The sequence below is a fragment of the Balaenoptera borealis genome, assembly GCF_965194805.1.
Source record: "Balaenoptera borealis genome assembly, chromosome: 5".
Taxonomy (NCBI): Eukaryota; Metazoa; Chordata; class Mammalia; order Artiodactyla; family Balaenopteridae; genus Balaenoptera; species Balaenoptera borealis.
In genome coordinates this window covers 100,748,412-100,766,244 of record NC_138862.1, presented here as the reverse complement: position 1 = coordinate 100,766,244, position 17,833 = coordinate 100,748,412, and the positions used below count along the sequence as shown (strand labels likewise).

Sequence of the window (17,833 nt, the reverse complement as noted above, 5' to 3'; positions counted from 1 at the left end):
GCTGCAATTCTTTACACCACTGAAATTCTCATTTCTGCAAAGTAAAATGTAGAGCAACTATGTCAAAATGGTTTATAAATTTTCAAAACAGCCATATATTAGTAATCTCAGAGCTAACAGATTCTATTCTCAAGCACAATAACAAATTTATCTGATAGTTTACAGTGCTAAAATTTAAATGCAACTTTTTGAGCTTTCTAGTAAGAAGAAAGTTGGCCACTGTCCCCATGGTGATTCAGATAAAACAGTTTGTGGAGACACAAGTTAGTACTGTCTTACTGAACTAGCCATGCATCAGAACTTGCCCAGCAGTCTTGCAAACTCAGGAGAATGATTTTTATAAAGTCACCAAGAGTGGATTCATTTTTCTCAAGCCTAAAAAGTCAAAGTTATAGCCTTCTTTAAATAATTCAAAACAACCTCTTGAAATTCAAGCCAGAAATGCAAATATAAATATCTGAAATGGGATGCCATAAAACCTTTCATTTGCATTCTTAGTTTGGACAATTCATGAATGACTTGGAAAGTCTATGGCATGGTAATTTGCAACTTTGCAAGGAAACAAATTTCAATCATATGCCTGCTAGAAGTCTTAAATGTGGAAGGGACATTTGCCTGGAAGTGAGCTTAATTTACTACACAGAATCAAAAATTCAATGTAGTTTTCCTCTTTTCCACTTCTGTCTGCTCCCTCTATAAACTTAATGCAGGGCTGAAGGTTCTTACCTAAAGTTTTCATTGTTAATTTGTATTACAAAATTTAGAAATTCGAAGCCTGGGAATGGGCTTACAAATTTTTGTTTCCTATTAAAGATTAGAATCAAATAAATCTCCCTCTGAAAATAACACACACACACACACACACACACACACAAAACATGTTGTGCTAGGAAACCTGTAGCTTTATAGTCAGCAGAGGGCAAAATCAAAGTTAAAGGGAAAGTGATTTTGTTTTCTTGTCCTAGAAGTAAGAGAATAAAATCTTATCTTTTCTGACATCTTCTTAATGGCAATCTGAGCAGAACATTATAAAATGACAGTTTCAAACAAAACTATAGTGTAGTAACCCCTATACTTACAAGTCTATATATTTTTCCAAGATAGTACTAGTTATAAAATGCATAAGAACAAAAAGAAGAATACAAAAGTTACTGAAGTTGTTATGCTTTGACACTAACAATGAAAATGAGGTGTTCTATAAGAAACAGTTTTTGGTGTCTCTCTGTACATATAAATATTGAGATCTCTAGAATAGCGGTTATCAAATGTAAATAACGTCATTTCTGGGTGGTGTGATTTTGGGTGATTTAAAATGTCTTCTCTTCGTATTTTTCTGCTTTGTTCTATTAAAAAAATTTCAATACATTATATTTCCTTAAATAATAGACAATTGAAAATAACAAAAATCCTTTCTAATACCTTTAAGTATTATATAAGCATTCTAAATTATTTGCTTTATTGTGTGCTTGTATCATTCACTAAATACAATAGAAAGCCCAGGCTTCAAGTCAATTGAGTTTAATATACAACAGTTTTTGATTGTTGTGGGGATAGCGAGAAAATGCTCTTCATGAATTATCTCTTTTAACATCCCTTTTCAAGATAAAGCTGGACTTACAATGTAATTACAAGTATTGCTTCATATTTTATATATTTGTATTCAGCTCTCATTTATTGATACACAAAACATATTATCTAATAAGAAGCTATTTATTTAAATTTATTATTTGTGATAGTAATTATTAATAATAACATTGACTTTAATATATCGATCTCTAATTGTGTCTGCCATGTGTTATCTCATAGATGAATGTGTCTACATTTTATAGCTAAAGAAAGAAGGGCTAGAGAATTAAGTAACTTAGCAAATGAATACAACTAGTAAGTGATACTATAATCAAGAGTTTAATCCATGACCACCTAAGTTTTACATGTATTATTATTTTAATATTTTCTTCTGAAATTAAAATAATTGTTAAACTATATTACAATCATTCTGTGTATCAGACTTTCCTTAAATTATTTCCAAGGATCATTTTCTTTAATCCATACAAATATACAAGGTAGATACTATTATTATCCCTTTTCACAGATGAAAATAATTACATAATGTGCCCAAAGTCATACACTTAATACTCTCAATAATGTTTGTTGATATTCAGAACCATACCTATCTTTCTAAACTCTTACCACAAGGGCATTAGGCCTGTAAACATTTCCCAGACTTTCTTGCCAAAGAGGTTCTGTTATTTATTTCCTGTCTTGTGCCCCCTTTCCATCTTCAAAGCCAAAAATGGCCTGTCACACAACCCTAACACTGATTCTCTTCTGCCTCCCTCCTCCACTTATAAGGATCCTTGTGGTTACATTGCGACTACTCAAATAATCCAGGATAGTTTTCCCATCTCAAGGTTAGTTGATTAGAAAACTTATCTTCTTCTACAACAATAATATTCCTTTGCTGTGTGGCCTAATATATTCATGAGTTCTGAGTATAAGGACATGAACATCTTTGCATTAGGCATTGTTCTGCTTACCACAATTGGGTATAAAAATAGACCAAAGATAAGATTTCAGCTCACCAAGCTTTAAATGGATGACTATCTGATTACTGTGGTCTTGTTTGAGCAAATATGCCAAGTTCCCCGCCCCCCCCCCAAAAAATATATTTGCTATGGTAATTGTCATGATGATAGCTGTGGCAGTGTTTTGTGGGAATTTCATTATTATAAACATAGAATGTAGGATGCACTTTCTAAAGTTTTCATTTCATAGCATTGTTTCTAGCAAGGAAAATTTTGTTTCTTTTAAGGAAAAGTCTATTTTCAAAGTTAACAGTATCTGAAGAGATAAAACACATTTCTGAATCCTATTTTAAACCAATTTACACCTATTAGAATGTGTTGAATTGAAAAAGGAAGCATCCATATTTTCACTGTGTCAAATACAAATGTTTTCTGTATTTTGATGTTTCAGGGGTGAGAGTGCTCCTCGGGTCAGCTAAATCTTACCACATGCATGTCTAATTAAATGCAGAAACACATCAGTGCCAAGGTAAATAATACTGATTTCTGTTTCCTTATAAAATACATCATTTAAAATAGAAACAGGGGATGTCCATGTAAAGTAATAACCATTCTATTGGAGGAAACACCTTCTTTTCTGCCACTCTTGATTCATGCAAGTGCATGTGAGGATACCTTGCAGCCGAATAGCTGAGACTCTAACCCCTGCTCTACCACTTTCATGCTGTCTGACCTTAATAGTCAGCTTCCTCATTTTAAAAATAGAGATAATTATATAAATATTGTGTTGTCAGGAGAGTTAAGATCAGTTAATTTCTCCAAAAATACTTATAGAGTGTCTACTCATTGGCAGGTGCTTTTCTAGGAGTTAGGCATAAGGCAATGAGCAAATAAGACAAAGTCATGCTCTCAAAGAACTCACATTCTGGGGAAGGGAGACAGGGAATACACCAATAAATATTATAGCATGTTTTATGGTAATAAGTGCTAAAGATGAACCATGGAAGGGGGATAGGGAGTGCAGGGGTGTGGTCAGGGAGACCTCATTGAGCAAGCAACGATTGTTAAAGACCTAAAAGAAGTGAGGGAGCCAGATGTGCTATTACCTGGAGAACAAGGAGTGTCCAAAGAGAAGAGTATGTTCAAATTTCTCAAGTGGGAAGAAGCATAGTGTTTCTAGGAACACAAAGAAGGCAAGTATAATTGAAGCAGGGAGAGTGAAGGATAGTGTGACACAAGGGAAGTATGGAGAACTACACCATTATCAGGAAGGCTCATGTGAAGGCTTTATTTCCACCCCAAGAGTAAAGGGAAGCCACTGGTGGGTAAGCATGAGGATAACGTAATTGTATTCTTGTTTTTATTAAACATGTTGGCTTCTGTAAAGGGGATAGATAGGGAGAGGGCAAGAATTGAGGAAATTGAGGAAGATAGAGTAATTAATGGGCTATTGTGGTATTCCAGATGAGTCATAACAATGACTTGTACTATGTTGGTAGCTGGAGAGATAAAGCGCAGAAAGAAGGATTTAGGACCTAGAATCGACAGAATTTGGTGACACATTAGTTCTGGGGTGTAAAGGAGAAATCACTGTCAAAAATGATTGCCCCCCAAATTTTGGCATGAACTACTGGGTGAATGGCGGGGTCATATTCTGAGGAGAGAAGGAGTGGATGAAGAGCTAATTTGGCAATTAAAGTGGAGTTGAGAAGGTGGGCAAGATCATGAGTTCAGTTTTGAAAAGTTCACATTTGAGGTGCTTGTAGATGTCCAAGAAACTACTGAAAAGGAGGGAGTTGAATACACAGATGTGAAGCCCATGGTAGAAACCTGACCTGGAGTTTTCGATTGCTGAAGCTTGAAGTAATAAATAGCTAGACAAGCAGTGCCATGGGGGAATCAGCCAAGTTTCAGCTAAGGACAACAAAATGTGCTGAGGGAATATTTGGAGAAGTTGAAGATCTGGGCATTAACTGACTGTGAAGGCGGAATGGTTCAGAGAATGAGTAAGAGGTAGAGAAGTAAAGACCTGTGAAGGGAAAAGGATGTAGTGAGCCTTTGGGGGATGTGGAATACCTCTAAGGTTAATTTACATATTTCTGCTCTGAACCATTGTATGTTGATTTCAGAGACATCTTACTTCCAAATTCTTAAGATTTACATTACCATAACTTCTGTGTATTGATAATAACTTTCACATTTATACTACCATATCAGATGAAGTTTAAGAGTAAATGTATGATAAATGCTATTTAATCTTATTGTACTTCTAGATAATTATTTTTCCCAAATCATATATTGTGACTTTTTTGAATATTACATCATATTCATATATTTCAAGTATGGATTTCACCTAAGTGAACTATAATATTTTCCCAAACTTACTGCTGAGAAATGAAATACTAGTTGATAATAAGTTACAAAGTCCAAAGTGATAAAGGCACTGAAAGTAATATGTGTATTTTGTTACCAGTTAACCTATTTTATTGCAATCTCATTTTAAAGTAAAATGATGTGTGGTCACTACATACAGTTAATATTCATGTAAAAAATGAACCAACATTCATATTCATAGTAAATAGAAAGTTATATCAAAGAGCTTTAAAATATTTACTAAAATGACATTAAGAGACATGAATAACATATATCTTAGGAGAAAAAGCTTAGTCAGCTATGGCAGTAACACACGTCAGGAACAAAATGTGAAAGACCTGGGTAATTAAGGAAATAATTATTTGATCAAATGGCTGATAATTTCAAGTCCTGCATGATATGTCAAGTTTAAAAAGGAACAAACTTATATCCAGCTATTCAGAGATAGCTGAAATACCTAAGAATATAATAAGGAGCTATAAAAATAGACAAGAAGCTGAAGAAAAAGAATTTTAAAAAAGAACACACTTCAAATACTTTCTCCAACTTTAATTGAGCTTGGAATAGAAAATACAACAATTTCATTAAAAGAAAATATAAGGAGAAGAATATTTAAATTTTGAGAAAAGACAAAAAGATATGTTTTGGAAGATATAAAAATTAAGAACATATTAACAAACAACTGCAAACTATAGTACTCAGTTTATGTATGTATGATATTATACATGCTCTCAAGAGAGATTGTGAGATGATTTGTTCATTGATTAGTTTGTCATTATGTTCAAACTCTGGAATCTAAGAGTTGTATCTTGAAAAGTAAAACATATGGGCTAATAAAATAATATTTCATTTCCCCTAATATTATGCAAATTGTATTAATTGTGAAACATGCATTCATAAAAAATTGTAATGACAAAAGATAAAAGCACCACAATCTCCTCTGCAATCTTTCAACTGCTCAAAAGATGTCTCAAAAATTTCCACCTAGTTAAACCAGAAGCTCTCCCAGGGAGAGAGTTCTCTGTGTGCAGTGTGCAGCTGCTCTCACACCTTTGACGTAAGTAAAAATATTAACTTCAGATAGACTAAGTTAGATATATTTTGTTCTTTGCAGAGAGCTTGGTACCATTTAGCTTGCCCCTCCCTTATTCTTGGACTTCTCCTCACCTAGAATGACTTTCTCAAATCCATACCAAAAAAAAAAGCCATTTTTAAAAAATTTATTAAAAATCCTATGTACTTTTTTCTAATTTATCACCCACCAACCACTATTTCTATTTATGTCAAATACAGACTTGCCATTTGAATGATCTGATATGCAGAGGAAACTACATTAGATATGATTTAATTTCATGTTGCATATGGGGAACAAATTTAGAGAAAAACAGAAATGTGCATGATATTTACATAGTTCAGATTTAATTTCCACATCATTATCATTTTTACTTTTATTGTTTTGTGTTGTTCTAATCTTTTCAATGTCAAATCATTTAAGGGAATTTTTAATATAGAGTACAGATTATTTTTTAATAATGGAACCTTGCTTAATACATATATAATAAGACAATTTCTTTAAACATAAATCCCAGTGAAATTAACACTGGGAAGTCAATGAAGATTTTCATTATCAGCAATGAGGCAAGCAACTGAAATGAGAAGCAGGGAGAAAAGAATATAAAACTCACAGATCTGGTAGCTTGTCTAGAAAGATGCTGCCATCAGTTTGCCAGGCCACCCTCTCCTCCTCCTCCTCCTGCCCCTCCCCCTCCCCCTCCCTCTCTCTCCTTCTCGTTCTTCTTCTTCTTCTACTTCTTCTTCTTCTTCCTTATTCAACACATTTATTAACACCTACTACTGTGTGCAGAGTTAGGTATTGGTCATTGGAAAAAAGACAGCAATCAATCCCTGTATTTTGTCCTCAAAAGGTCATAATCTAGTTGGATGGTATAAATAGCCAATTTCCTTTTCAAGGTAATGTAATACAGGAAATACTATGGAAACTTGAAGGAAGAGAGAACTAATTTTGCTTTGAGGAGTTAGAAAATCTGCCCATTAATTTGTCAGTGAAGCATAGCTATAATATGATAACAAGAGTTTATTGAAAGAATAAGACAGAAAGAAGCAACATTCTAGGTAATGAGGTGGGGAAGAAAAAAAATGAGGGTGGGAGATTAGGTTAAAATTAAACCTCTTTATCAAAAATAAGGTATATCTGTCCAAAATATTTAGTAGAACTTTACAGGTTTTTTTTTTTTTTTCCCATTCAGTTATAGCCTTGTATTTGATAGTAAGAACTTTGGATTTTATTTGAGGGGAATCATTAAAGAAAATAAAATGATAAGATTTGTATCTTAGATTTTTTTTTTGTAGTATGTCGTAACTGGGAAAGATTGGAGGAGATGAGAGTGGAAGCAATAATAAATATTTAAGAGGGTCTAAAAAATGTTTCCAGGTTAGAAACAATGGTGACCTGAAGAAAAGTAGAGAGGAGATAATAGACTGAAGAAGGGCTTAAAATATAAAATATATGACTTTTAGAGATATGGGCTATTTTATTTTGTATTACTGCAAATTCTCCTTGATGTAATCATCACCAAGTTACTCTTCTTAGCCCTTAAATCAGATTTGTAACATTGATTTTGTGAATCACTAGGGAAGATCGTGAATACCATGTATTTTCTACATAATATATATAACTTTTGTGATCTGAAATGTAGCCACTAATCACTATGTATGGATAATGAGGATAGCTAAAATTATGCAGCAGATTCTACATCACACTATTAACTGTTGGAACTAGAATTCAAACTCAAATCTGTTCGATGCCCGACTTTAGCTTATTGGGTAGTCAAGTGCATAAGTCACATATACCAGAGCTAACATGGGTAAAGTGAGAATGGGCTAGGGGACTTGGCCTGCTAAATCTCTCTTTTCGTTTATTTGGAGAAACCTCCACAGAAATGTTAGGGTTCTTTAGGGGACAACATTTCTAAACCTGTAGTCTATACTATTCTCTCTTTTTTTAAAAAAAATATGTATTTATTTATTTTAGAGACACAGATGTAGAAAACAAACGTATGGACACCAAGGGGGGAAAGTGGCGGGGGGTGGTGGTGGTGGTGTGATGAATTGGGAGACTGGGATTGACATGTATACACTAATATGTATAAAATAGATAACTAATAAGAGCCTGCTGTATAAAAAACATAAATAAAATTCAAAAATTAAATAAACAAATAAAATAAAAAAGAAAACAGAAAAAAATTTATTTATTTGTTTTTTTAATAGATCTTTATTGGAGTACAATTGTTTCACAATACTGTGTTAGTCTCTGTTGTACAACAAAGTGAATCAGCCACATGCACACATACATCCTTACATCCCCACCCCCCGTGAGCCTCCCTCCCACCCTCCCCATCCCACCTCTCCAGGTCATCACAAAGCACTGAGCTGATCTCCCTGTGCTATGCTGCTGCTTCACACTAGCTAACTATTTTACATTTGGTAGTGTACAAATGTTGATGCTGCTCTCACTTCGCCCCAGCTTCCCCATCCCGCCCCGTGTCCTCAAGTTTACTCTCTATGTCTATATCTTTATTCCTGCCCTGATACTAGGTTCATCAGTACAATTTTTTTTTTTTTTAGATTCCATATATATGTGTTAGCATATGGTATTTATTTCTCTCTTTCTGACTTACTTCACTCTGTATGACAGACTCTAGGTCCATCCACTTCACTACAAATAACTCAGTTTTGTTTCTTTTTATGGCTAATATTCCATTGTATATATGTGCCACATCTTCTTTATCCATTCATCTGTTGATGGACATTTATATTGGTTCCATATCCTGGCTATTGTAAATAGTGCTGCAATGAACATTGTGGTACATGTCTGTTTGAATTATGGTTTTCTCAGGGTATATGCCCAGTAGTGGAATTGCTGGGTCATCTGGTAGTTCTATTTTTAGTTTTTTAAGGAACCTCCATTCTCTAGCATACTGTTTCACTGTCAAGAACATAAATCTCATAAAGTTAATTTGGGTAGATAAAGAATCATAATTTGAGCATATTACATATTTAGTGTAATAGTTTTTAATTTCAGAGTACTTATTTTTTTATGAAAGTGTAACTGATGTGCAGAGTTATATTAGTTTCATTTTTACAGCACAGTGATTCAATATTTTTATAGATTACACTTCTTTTAGAGTTATTTAAATATTGGCTATATTCCTTGTGATGTACAATATGTCTTTATCTTACCCATTTTATACATAGTAGTTTGTAACTCTTAATCCCCTAACCCTATCTTGCCCCTCCCCCTATCCCTACTCCCACTGGTAATCGCTAGTTTGTTCTGTGATACCTATGAATCTGTTTCTGTTTTGTTATATTTATTTATTTATTTTTATTTTTTAGATTTCACATATAAGTGATAACATCCAGTATTTTTCTTTCTCTGTCTGACTTATTTCACTAAGCATAATACCCTCCAGGTCCATCCCTGTTGTTGCAAATGGCAAATTTTCATTCATTTTTATGGCTGAGTAATATTTCATTGTAAATATGTATACCACATCTTTTTTATTCACTCATCTGTGGATGGACACTTGCATAATACTCATTTTGAACTTTTTTTTTTTTTTAGTATTGCTAATATAGGTTGGCTTTTTATGGAATGAGGGACTGATTGTCAGTTCATGCTAAGCTTTTTTGGTTCCAAATGCCAATATGATGTCTTATACATCTTTGTGTGTAGTTAATACTCAGTAAATATTGTTAATTGATTATTATAGTGCTTGCCATGGTTTGTCAGGTACAGACATAATTGTGTTTGGTCTATTGTTTTTAGAATCCTTGGTGGAGCCTTATTTCTGATAGTGAGTTATTTTATCCGTCTGATTGTGTTCTGTTTGGCACGTGAGTAAGTTTGGGGATAGAGCAGACAGAATTTAAGGTGGCTTCCATAATCATCACCTTCTGGTGTTCATGCCTTTGTGTAATTTCCTCCCCTTGAGTGTGAATAGAACCTGTCAATTCCTTTAATAAATAGAATATGACAAGTTTGATGAGATGTAGCTCCCATGATTATATTATGTTATATAATACTCTATCTCAGTGGTCCCCAAATTTTTGGCACCAGGGACTGGTTTCATGGAAGACAATTTTTCCATGCATGGGGTGGAGGGGGTGGGGTGGGGATGGTTCAGGTGGTAATGAGAGCGATGGGGAACGATGGGAAGCAGCAGATGAAGCTTCACTGGCTCTCCCGCCGCTCACCTCCTGCTGTGTGGCCCGGTTCCTACCAATCTGCGGCCCGGGTGTTGGGGACCCCTGCTCTATTTTATTAGCAGACTCACTCCAGAGATTCTTCTTGCTGCCTTGACTAAGTGCCATGTTAAGGAAACATACATGGCAAGGAACTATGGGTGGCCTCTAGGAGGTGAGGGCAATATCTAGCTGTTGAGTGCGACCTGTAGCTGACAACCACCAAGAAGGCAGGTCCTCAGTCCTTCTAATGCAAGGAAATAAAGACTACCAACAATCTAAGAAAGTTTGGAAGTAAATTCTTCCCCACTGTAGTCTCAAATGATAACATAACCCAGTCAACTCTTGATTTCAGTCATTGAGACCCTGAGCAGAGCAGCCTGCTAAGCCATGACCCACCTCCTGACTCTTGGAAACTGTGAAATAATGAATCTGAGTTCTTTTAAGCTGCTAAATTTGTAATAATTTTCTAACACAGCAATAGGGTACTATTATAGGGGAAGTTGTTTTGATACCCTGAAGTTCCCTAAGGTAAGTCAGTTCTTCCTTGCCTGGAAAAGGCAGGGAAAAGTTAGTGGGTCTATTAGAGATATTATAAGGAGAAATAGTGGTGGCATAGAACAAAGGCATAGACAGCCTCAGGTTGTTTAGGAGACAAAGTATAGAAATCTCATTTTCATATGGATAGCTGCAAGTAACTTATCATTCCCTTTTAAAATGTATACCTAGAAGCCTTCAAAATATTAAAGTGTGAATATTACACTCATATATAAAGTATGACATTGAAAACAAAATAACAATTGCTTTAGTAATAATTACATTGAACCAGTTAGGCGTATATTTAAAGCTGATATGTTTTAATTAATATTTCATTATGGGGACCAAAATTTATTTTTGCAAAGTGACTTAGGTCCCATATAGGATATTGTCATTAGGAGAACTACCAGGATAGACACTATCTCCACTTCTTTGATACCATAGTCAAAGTTGATGCCTTTGTGTTAATTATGTTTTAATTAATTTATTTTTCTGGAGGTGGAAGGAATGGAGTAGGACTGAAGCTGCAATTGATAAAAAAAGCAAGTCACTCATATTAACTTAGAGAAGCAGGGGTTTGGTATTTTGTTGTTTGGAGAGTCTTTCTATTGTTTTCTGTTATCAAAATGTTTATGGAGTGGTCTTTTTATTGTCTTGTTCCATTGTGGTTACAGATGAACTTGTCTGATGTAAGTGTTCTGTGAAAGTACTTATTTTCACAGAAAAACACCACAGCCTAATCTTTAGGACCAAGCTAACGCTAAACTGACAGCAGTCAATGATTTTTTTTTTTTTTTTTCTTTTTCATCAATAAGGAGTGAGTATGCTTGTGCAGACTTCTTTGTGAACATCTGTGAGACTATCTTAAGGTGGAACCCTGGGTCAAAGGGAAAATACAAACTTAATTTTACTGAATACGAATGACATTATTGCCCTCCAAAAATGGCTGCACTCATTTATAATCTCATCTGTAATGACTGGATTTCTTCTCAGCATCTGGTTTTCTAATTTATAATCTGCTTGTCAATTCCCCTTAATTTTTATAATATTTCTTGGAAGTAAACTTCATTATTATTACTATTGTCATTATCATTATTGTTTTTCCTGGTCCTTGTATTCTGAGTTACCATAACGATATTCTGATTTTATTTATTTATTCATTTTTTAAAAATTATTATTTATTTATTTTTGGCTGTGTTGGGTCTTCGTTTCTGTGCGAGGGCTTTCTCCAGTTGCGGCAAGCAGGGGCCACTCTTCATCGCGGTGTGTGGGCCTCTCACCATCGCGGCCTCTCCTGTTGCGGAGCACAGGCTCCAGACGTGCAGGCTCAGTAGTTGTGGCTCATGGGCCTAGTTGCTCCGCGGCATGTGAGATCCTCCCAGACCAGGGCTCGAACCCATGTCCCCTGCATTGGCAGGCAGATTCTCAACCACTGCACCACCAGGGAAGCCCCTATTTATTCATTTTTTAATCTTTTGACTCTCTTTACCCATTTCTCCCATTCCCCAGTTGCCTGCTTCTGGCAACTACCAATCTGTTCTCTATATCAATGAGTTTTTTGTTTGCTTGTTTGTTTTTTGTTTGTTTTTGTTTTGGGTTCCACAAATAAGAGCTATCATATGGTATTGTCTTTCTCTTTCTGACTTATTTCCCTTAGCATAATGCTTTCAAATTCGATCCATGTTGTCAAAACTGGCAACATTTCATTCTTTTTTATAGCTGAATAATATCCATTGTATATATGTACCACACGTTCTTTATCCATTCACCCATTGATGAACACTTAGGTTGTTTCCATATCTTGGCTATTGTAAATAGTGCTGCAATAAATATTGGTGACACATATATCTTTCTGAGTTAGTGTTTTCATTTTCTTCAGGCAAATACCTAGAAATAGAATTGTTGGATCACATGGTAGTTCTATTTTTAATTTTTTGAGGAAACTCAAAACTGTTTTCTATAGTGGTGGCACCAATGTACATTGCCACCAACAGTCCTCAAGGATTCCCTTTTATCCACATCCTCACCAACACTTGTTTCTTGTGTTTTTGATTATAGCCATCATTATCATTTTATTTTTCCCTGGTCCTTGTATTCTGAGTTATGAATTGTCTTAAATATTTCATTATAACAATATTCTAATATTCTAATTAGGAAAGAATTATATCAAGTTACAGATATTAGTTGACTAAGTAAATTCAAAGCAACCTAAGTGTTAAAAAAATATCAACGATTACTATTTTAGGCCATGACTTAGAGACTCCTCCAACCTTAATGAATGAGCTAGGATGACTTATTCAACTAACTAAATAGAATAGATAGTAATATTTTTTTCTCCTATCCATAAAACAAAGTTAGAAGAAGAAATTTGGACTTTTGTTATGGACTGAAGTTTGTGTCCCCCTTTTCCAAATTCATATGTTGAATCTCTAATCACCAGTGTGATGGTATTTGGAGATGTGCCTTTGGTACATACACAGTCATGCATGTGGAGCCCTCATTAATGGAATTAGTGTCTTAGAAGAAGAGACATCAGAGAGCTTGCATCCTTTCTCTGTGTTTTGTGCCATGTGAGGACACAAGGAGAATTTGGCTGTCTGCAAAGCAGAAAGAGGGACCTCACCAGCCACCAAATCTGCGGGTACCCTGATCTCAAACTTCCCAGGCTCCAGAACTGTTAGAAATATATATTTATTGTTTAAGCCATTCATTCTAAGGTAAATTGTTATAGCAACCCAAACCAAGATAATTTTCTTTTGGAAAATTTTTTAAAATGTACACTGTATGTACTTATATATATATTTATTTTCTCTTTTCTAATTAAATGTACACACTAAGAAATAATTAAATCTGATGACAATTATTGGTACATAACATATCTACTAAACATTGAAGAAAATATATAAAATTACATAAAAATTTTGCTTAATTTAAGAATCACCTATTTTAATTATATCTTAATTACACACACATATATATTTAGTAACTAGTATACAGTTTTAGCTGATACTTAGCAAGAGTAACTAGAACAATTAAATTCTTCTAAATATGTTAAAACATTGAATCAAGGCCACATTAATATTATAAAATCAGTATTAATATTGTACACTGTGCAATAACTTTAGATAGATGTTATGAAAATCACATTTTACACAATATAAGAAACCAATGAAGAGGGTAAATAATTAGGGTGAATAAGTAAATAAGTATGGTGAAACTTAAATCCAGATGTTAACTTCTCTTTGACAACTGGGACTGATGGTGATCTTCATGACCAGTTGATTTCTATTGGCTCATCTAGAGTAACATTATTCTGTCTTAGATCAATGTTTAATATCTAAAAAAAAATAAAATGGTAATTAATTGTTTAACCAGAACTGTTTTTTTAACAAAAACTAATTCCATAAATAAATGCTCTATTAGTAAACAGGTATAGCTTGTTTTTCTTTTCCATTTTGATTAATTTTTATTCCAGAGAGTTCACAACCATTTCAGTAATAGTCTCACCCAACCCACCCATTATACAGATGATGAAAATAAGTCTCAGAGAGGGAGAATGGTTGTCAAAATACAACTAAAAACTGAGACTATTAACCAATTATCTTATATCTACTACTTTATTCTTTCTCCATGACTCCTAAATATGCAGTTATTCATAATTGCACTACATAGATCTCTATGCATTCTGCCCTCAAATATTATCCAGTCAGCTAGAGACAAAACTTAGATTTTAGAAATATGTTTTCTTTTACATCAATCTTAAAGGGCTTTGAGATGCTGAATTTATTGCCAATGATTTCACTGTGCATGTTACTTTCTTTCACTGGAGAGAATCTGTCAGACCATATAGGGACTAAGTGTGGAGGTGACCAGTTAAGCCACTGTACTCAAACAATCATCTGTAATATTTTTACAATTTGTCAATTTCATTAGACTTTTCCATTGCTCCAATAGACTCACATGACTCTCAGTGCCTTAGCTCAGAAAGTTGAATTCAGTCATCAAATATGCAAGAGAAGAAGAAAACCAACATTTCTTTACTGCTAAACAAATACCAAACACTCACTGGGGAATGTATAAAATTTATTCTTTACTAAAACACAGCGTCTTAGGATTTATTTCCCACGCTTCATAATAGAAGAGTTTAAAAGGTAAAAGGTAAATAATTTTTTTATTATCTGTTAGTCAGGTTTGAAACTGATCCATCTTACACCAAAACCTAACTTAGTTCCTTTATATCAAAAGTGAAAAACAAGGAGTACCTCACATAGAATTTAATACCTATACAGATGGCAACTAGGCATAATTGCTGCTAGGAAAGTGTTTTAAAAATTGTATTGATAGAGCAATTAAATGTCCTTTGCATATAATTCCTACACCCATGGAAAGGGCAACCAAAATAGAGAAAGAATTTGACTACTCCCTCCTTTTCCCATATATCTATAAAAACTCAGAAAACAGTAGATGCTCACAAATATTTGTTTTATTTAAATACACTTAGAAGGGACTACTCCTTTGTTAGTAAAATTAATATCTTCGTTTGGAATCATTGAGATAATGAACCATGTAAACAATTTATTCTTAATACTTAAAATTCTTTGTGAATGTATTTGAAAGCAGTGGAATGAACTTTTCTTTATAAGTGGTGTTTTTTATGCCAAGTGTTTGGTCAAAATTAACTTGAAATAATACTTGATATGTTAAAATATCTTATTTGACCTTGTTCAGCTGACTGTATTTAGTTTCCTTTTATAGTAAAAATTGTGAGCTTTATTGTTCACCATTGTTGTAGTAGATAAGAACAAGAAAATATGTAAGGAAAACCAGTGTTCTTTAATCTCATTGAACATTGGGCTGTTCAAAAAAACTGATTTCTATTTATGATTGATAATCATTGACTATTTATTCCTGAGGATTTAATTTTCCTTTTTAAGGATTCAGTTTCTTAGTTTGCCATATAAGACCACTGGACTAAATCATTGATTCCTTTACTTTGGAATTTTATAAACAGGTGAAATTTTAAAAGAAGAAAAATGGGGGTGAGGTGGTGGGTTATCAACTTTTATTTTACCATGGAAGGTCATTAAATATATAAAACTCTAATTTTCCAACCTTGATAGAATTTAAAGAAATAGAAGTATTTTAATGCCAAAGTAGTAATTAAGAAATAGTTTCATATTAAAGGGGAAATTCTGATTGCCTACAGAACAGCAATAACAATAGGACAGGTGTTAAATTTCAACTGGAAGAAATGGCTTCTCAGGTGCTGTTCAACTCTTACATCTTGTACAATTTATGAAAACCTAAGATTGTGAAGATACAATTATTATTTTTTTAAGTTGTAGTCAGACAAACAACTAGCTATTTTGTAAGTTAAAGTCATCCGAAGTGTTTAGTTGATAAAAAGCTAGTTGTTTCTATTCAACTTTAAACACAAACAGGTATGTGTACACACACTCAAAGTTTTAGCAGATGTAGCCTTAAACTTGGATCAAACACTTAAAACAGTTAGCTGGCTTCAGGAATATATGTTATTTGAAATCTACTTTCACAGAATTTAAGACTGGAAGGAACTTAAGAGGTTGTTTACTTGCATATTCTTACTTAATTGTAAGGAAAAAGAAGTCCTGAAATTATTTATTCAAAGTAAAAATCTCGTTCCTAGCAGCAAAGGGATTTTAACATAAGAATCCTGACTCCTTCTTTAATGTGTAAATCATATCCTCATACAGCTCTATGTCAAATTATTCATAGATGCTAATAGACAATTCTATTAATTTTGCAAGGATTTTCAAGTATATTTTATCTAAGACATATTAAATGTTCAAATGTGAACATTTTGGTTTTGAAAAGTATTAGGTTTTGAGGGATGAAAATGATTTAGAGATTTAATGTAAATTTAATTTTGCTTTGATTATATCAGAACAATTATAAAATAGATGCCGTTAGGTTGATTTATATGTTACCAAGGATAATATGGAAATAGATATGGATGTTTAATGAAAATAAATAAACAAGGAAGTAATAGTTGACCCATAAGTATGTTTCTTTAGGGCTAAGAAATACAAGACATTCATGTAGACGTTTTGAATAGCTCCATTTAAAAAGAAATGTTTTCTTATGTCACTTACCTCCAGGTCTGGGTTTTCAAAGTTAACAGACTCTTTATTTCCATTATATATGAGATTAACCTCACTAACAGGAGTCTTTTCTTTCCCCCATATATGGATGTATCCAAGCCGCATTTCATTTTTGTTTATGTAACTATTTTTCAGTATAGTGCTTGTTAAGATGGTCTATAAAGACAAAGAAAAAGAAATTAAACCCTTCATCTAGCAAAAGCAATTAAATCTTTAAAAAGCATATATCTGTTAACCAAAATGTATTTCATAGTATAGCAAATTGTTTATTCATATATTTGCAAAGAGGTATGTTATATAATATATATAAAATATGTAAATGTAAAATACAGCATAAAACTTCAAATATTATTTAACACAATTGCAAATAAATGATCTGTAGTGATTACATACCTTGTTTAAATTAAATTGTACAAAGAAATATAGGTCTCTTTCATAGGTATCTATAGAGAAAAAAAAAAGAGTGATGTATTTATATTTCCAAAGAAGAGCAATAGTAAATACTAGTACTGTATATTTTGCTTTTCTTTCATAGTAAAAGCGTACCAAATGCCATCAATGTATATTTAATTTTCTCTAAGTTTATATATCTTATTTGAACACAGTCCAAGGAGCACTGAAATATGAAGGATGAGTCACCAGAGAGGGTACTAGATGGATGGGTAAGTTGTTGTGTTCCTGCTTGTATGTAGGAGAGTAACACTAAAGCAGTGACACATCTAAAATCACCTTCACATAGCTCTGGGAGGGTGGAAAAAGTGTAAGAATAAAGAGAATTGGGTGTGATAGTCGCTGACACTTACTGGCCACCTCAATGACTGACAATAAAATAATATTATAAAGAAAAGAGAACATGATGGTAACTTATCCTAGTGTCATTTGAGAAAAATATTCAATTGTGAGAGATTATTACAGGTCAACTGAAATCAAACTGATAAAACATAGGCTTTATACCCAGCTCTTTAAATAAGACGTAATCTTGCCAAATTTAAA

The 17,833-nt window shown here is 33.4% G+C and overlaps 1 protein-coding gene across 1 annotated transcript in view; it reads right to left on the bottom strand.

Moving 5' to 3' along the window:
• Positions 1-12,394: 12,394 nt before the first annotated feature.
• SI (sucrase-isomaltase) overlaps positions 12,395-17,833 on the bottom strand; it is a 123,545-nt gene continuing 118,106 nt past the window's right edge. The window contains exons 45-47 of the mRNA XM_082394294.1: positions 17,234-17,283; positions 16,832-16,996; positions 12,395-14,037 (exon numbers count right to left, since the gene is read on the bottom strand). Of these exons, the coding sequence (XP_082250420.1) occupies positions 13,969-14,037; positions 16,832-16,996; positions 17,234-17,283 (284 nt within the window). The 3' untranslated portion in view covers positions 12,395-13,968. The remainder of the gene's footprint in view (positions 14,038-16,831; positions 16,997-17,233; positions 17,284-17,833) is intronic.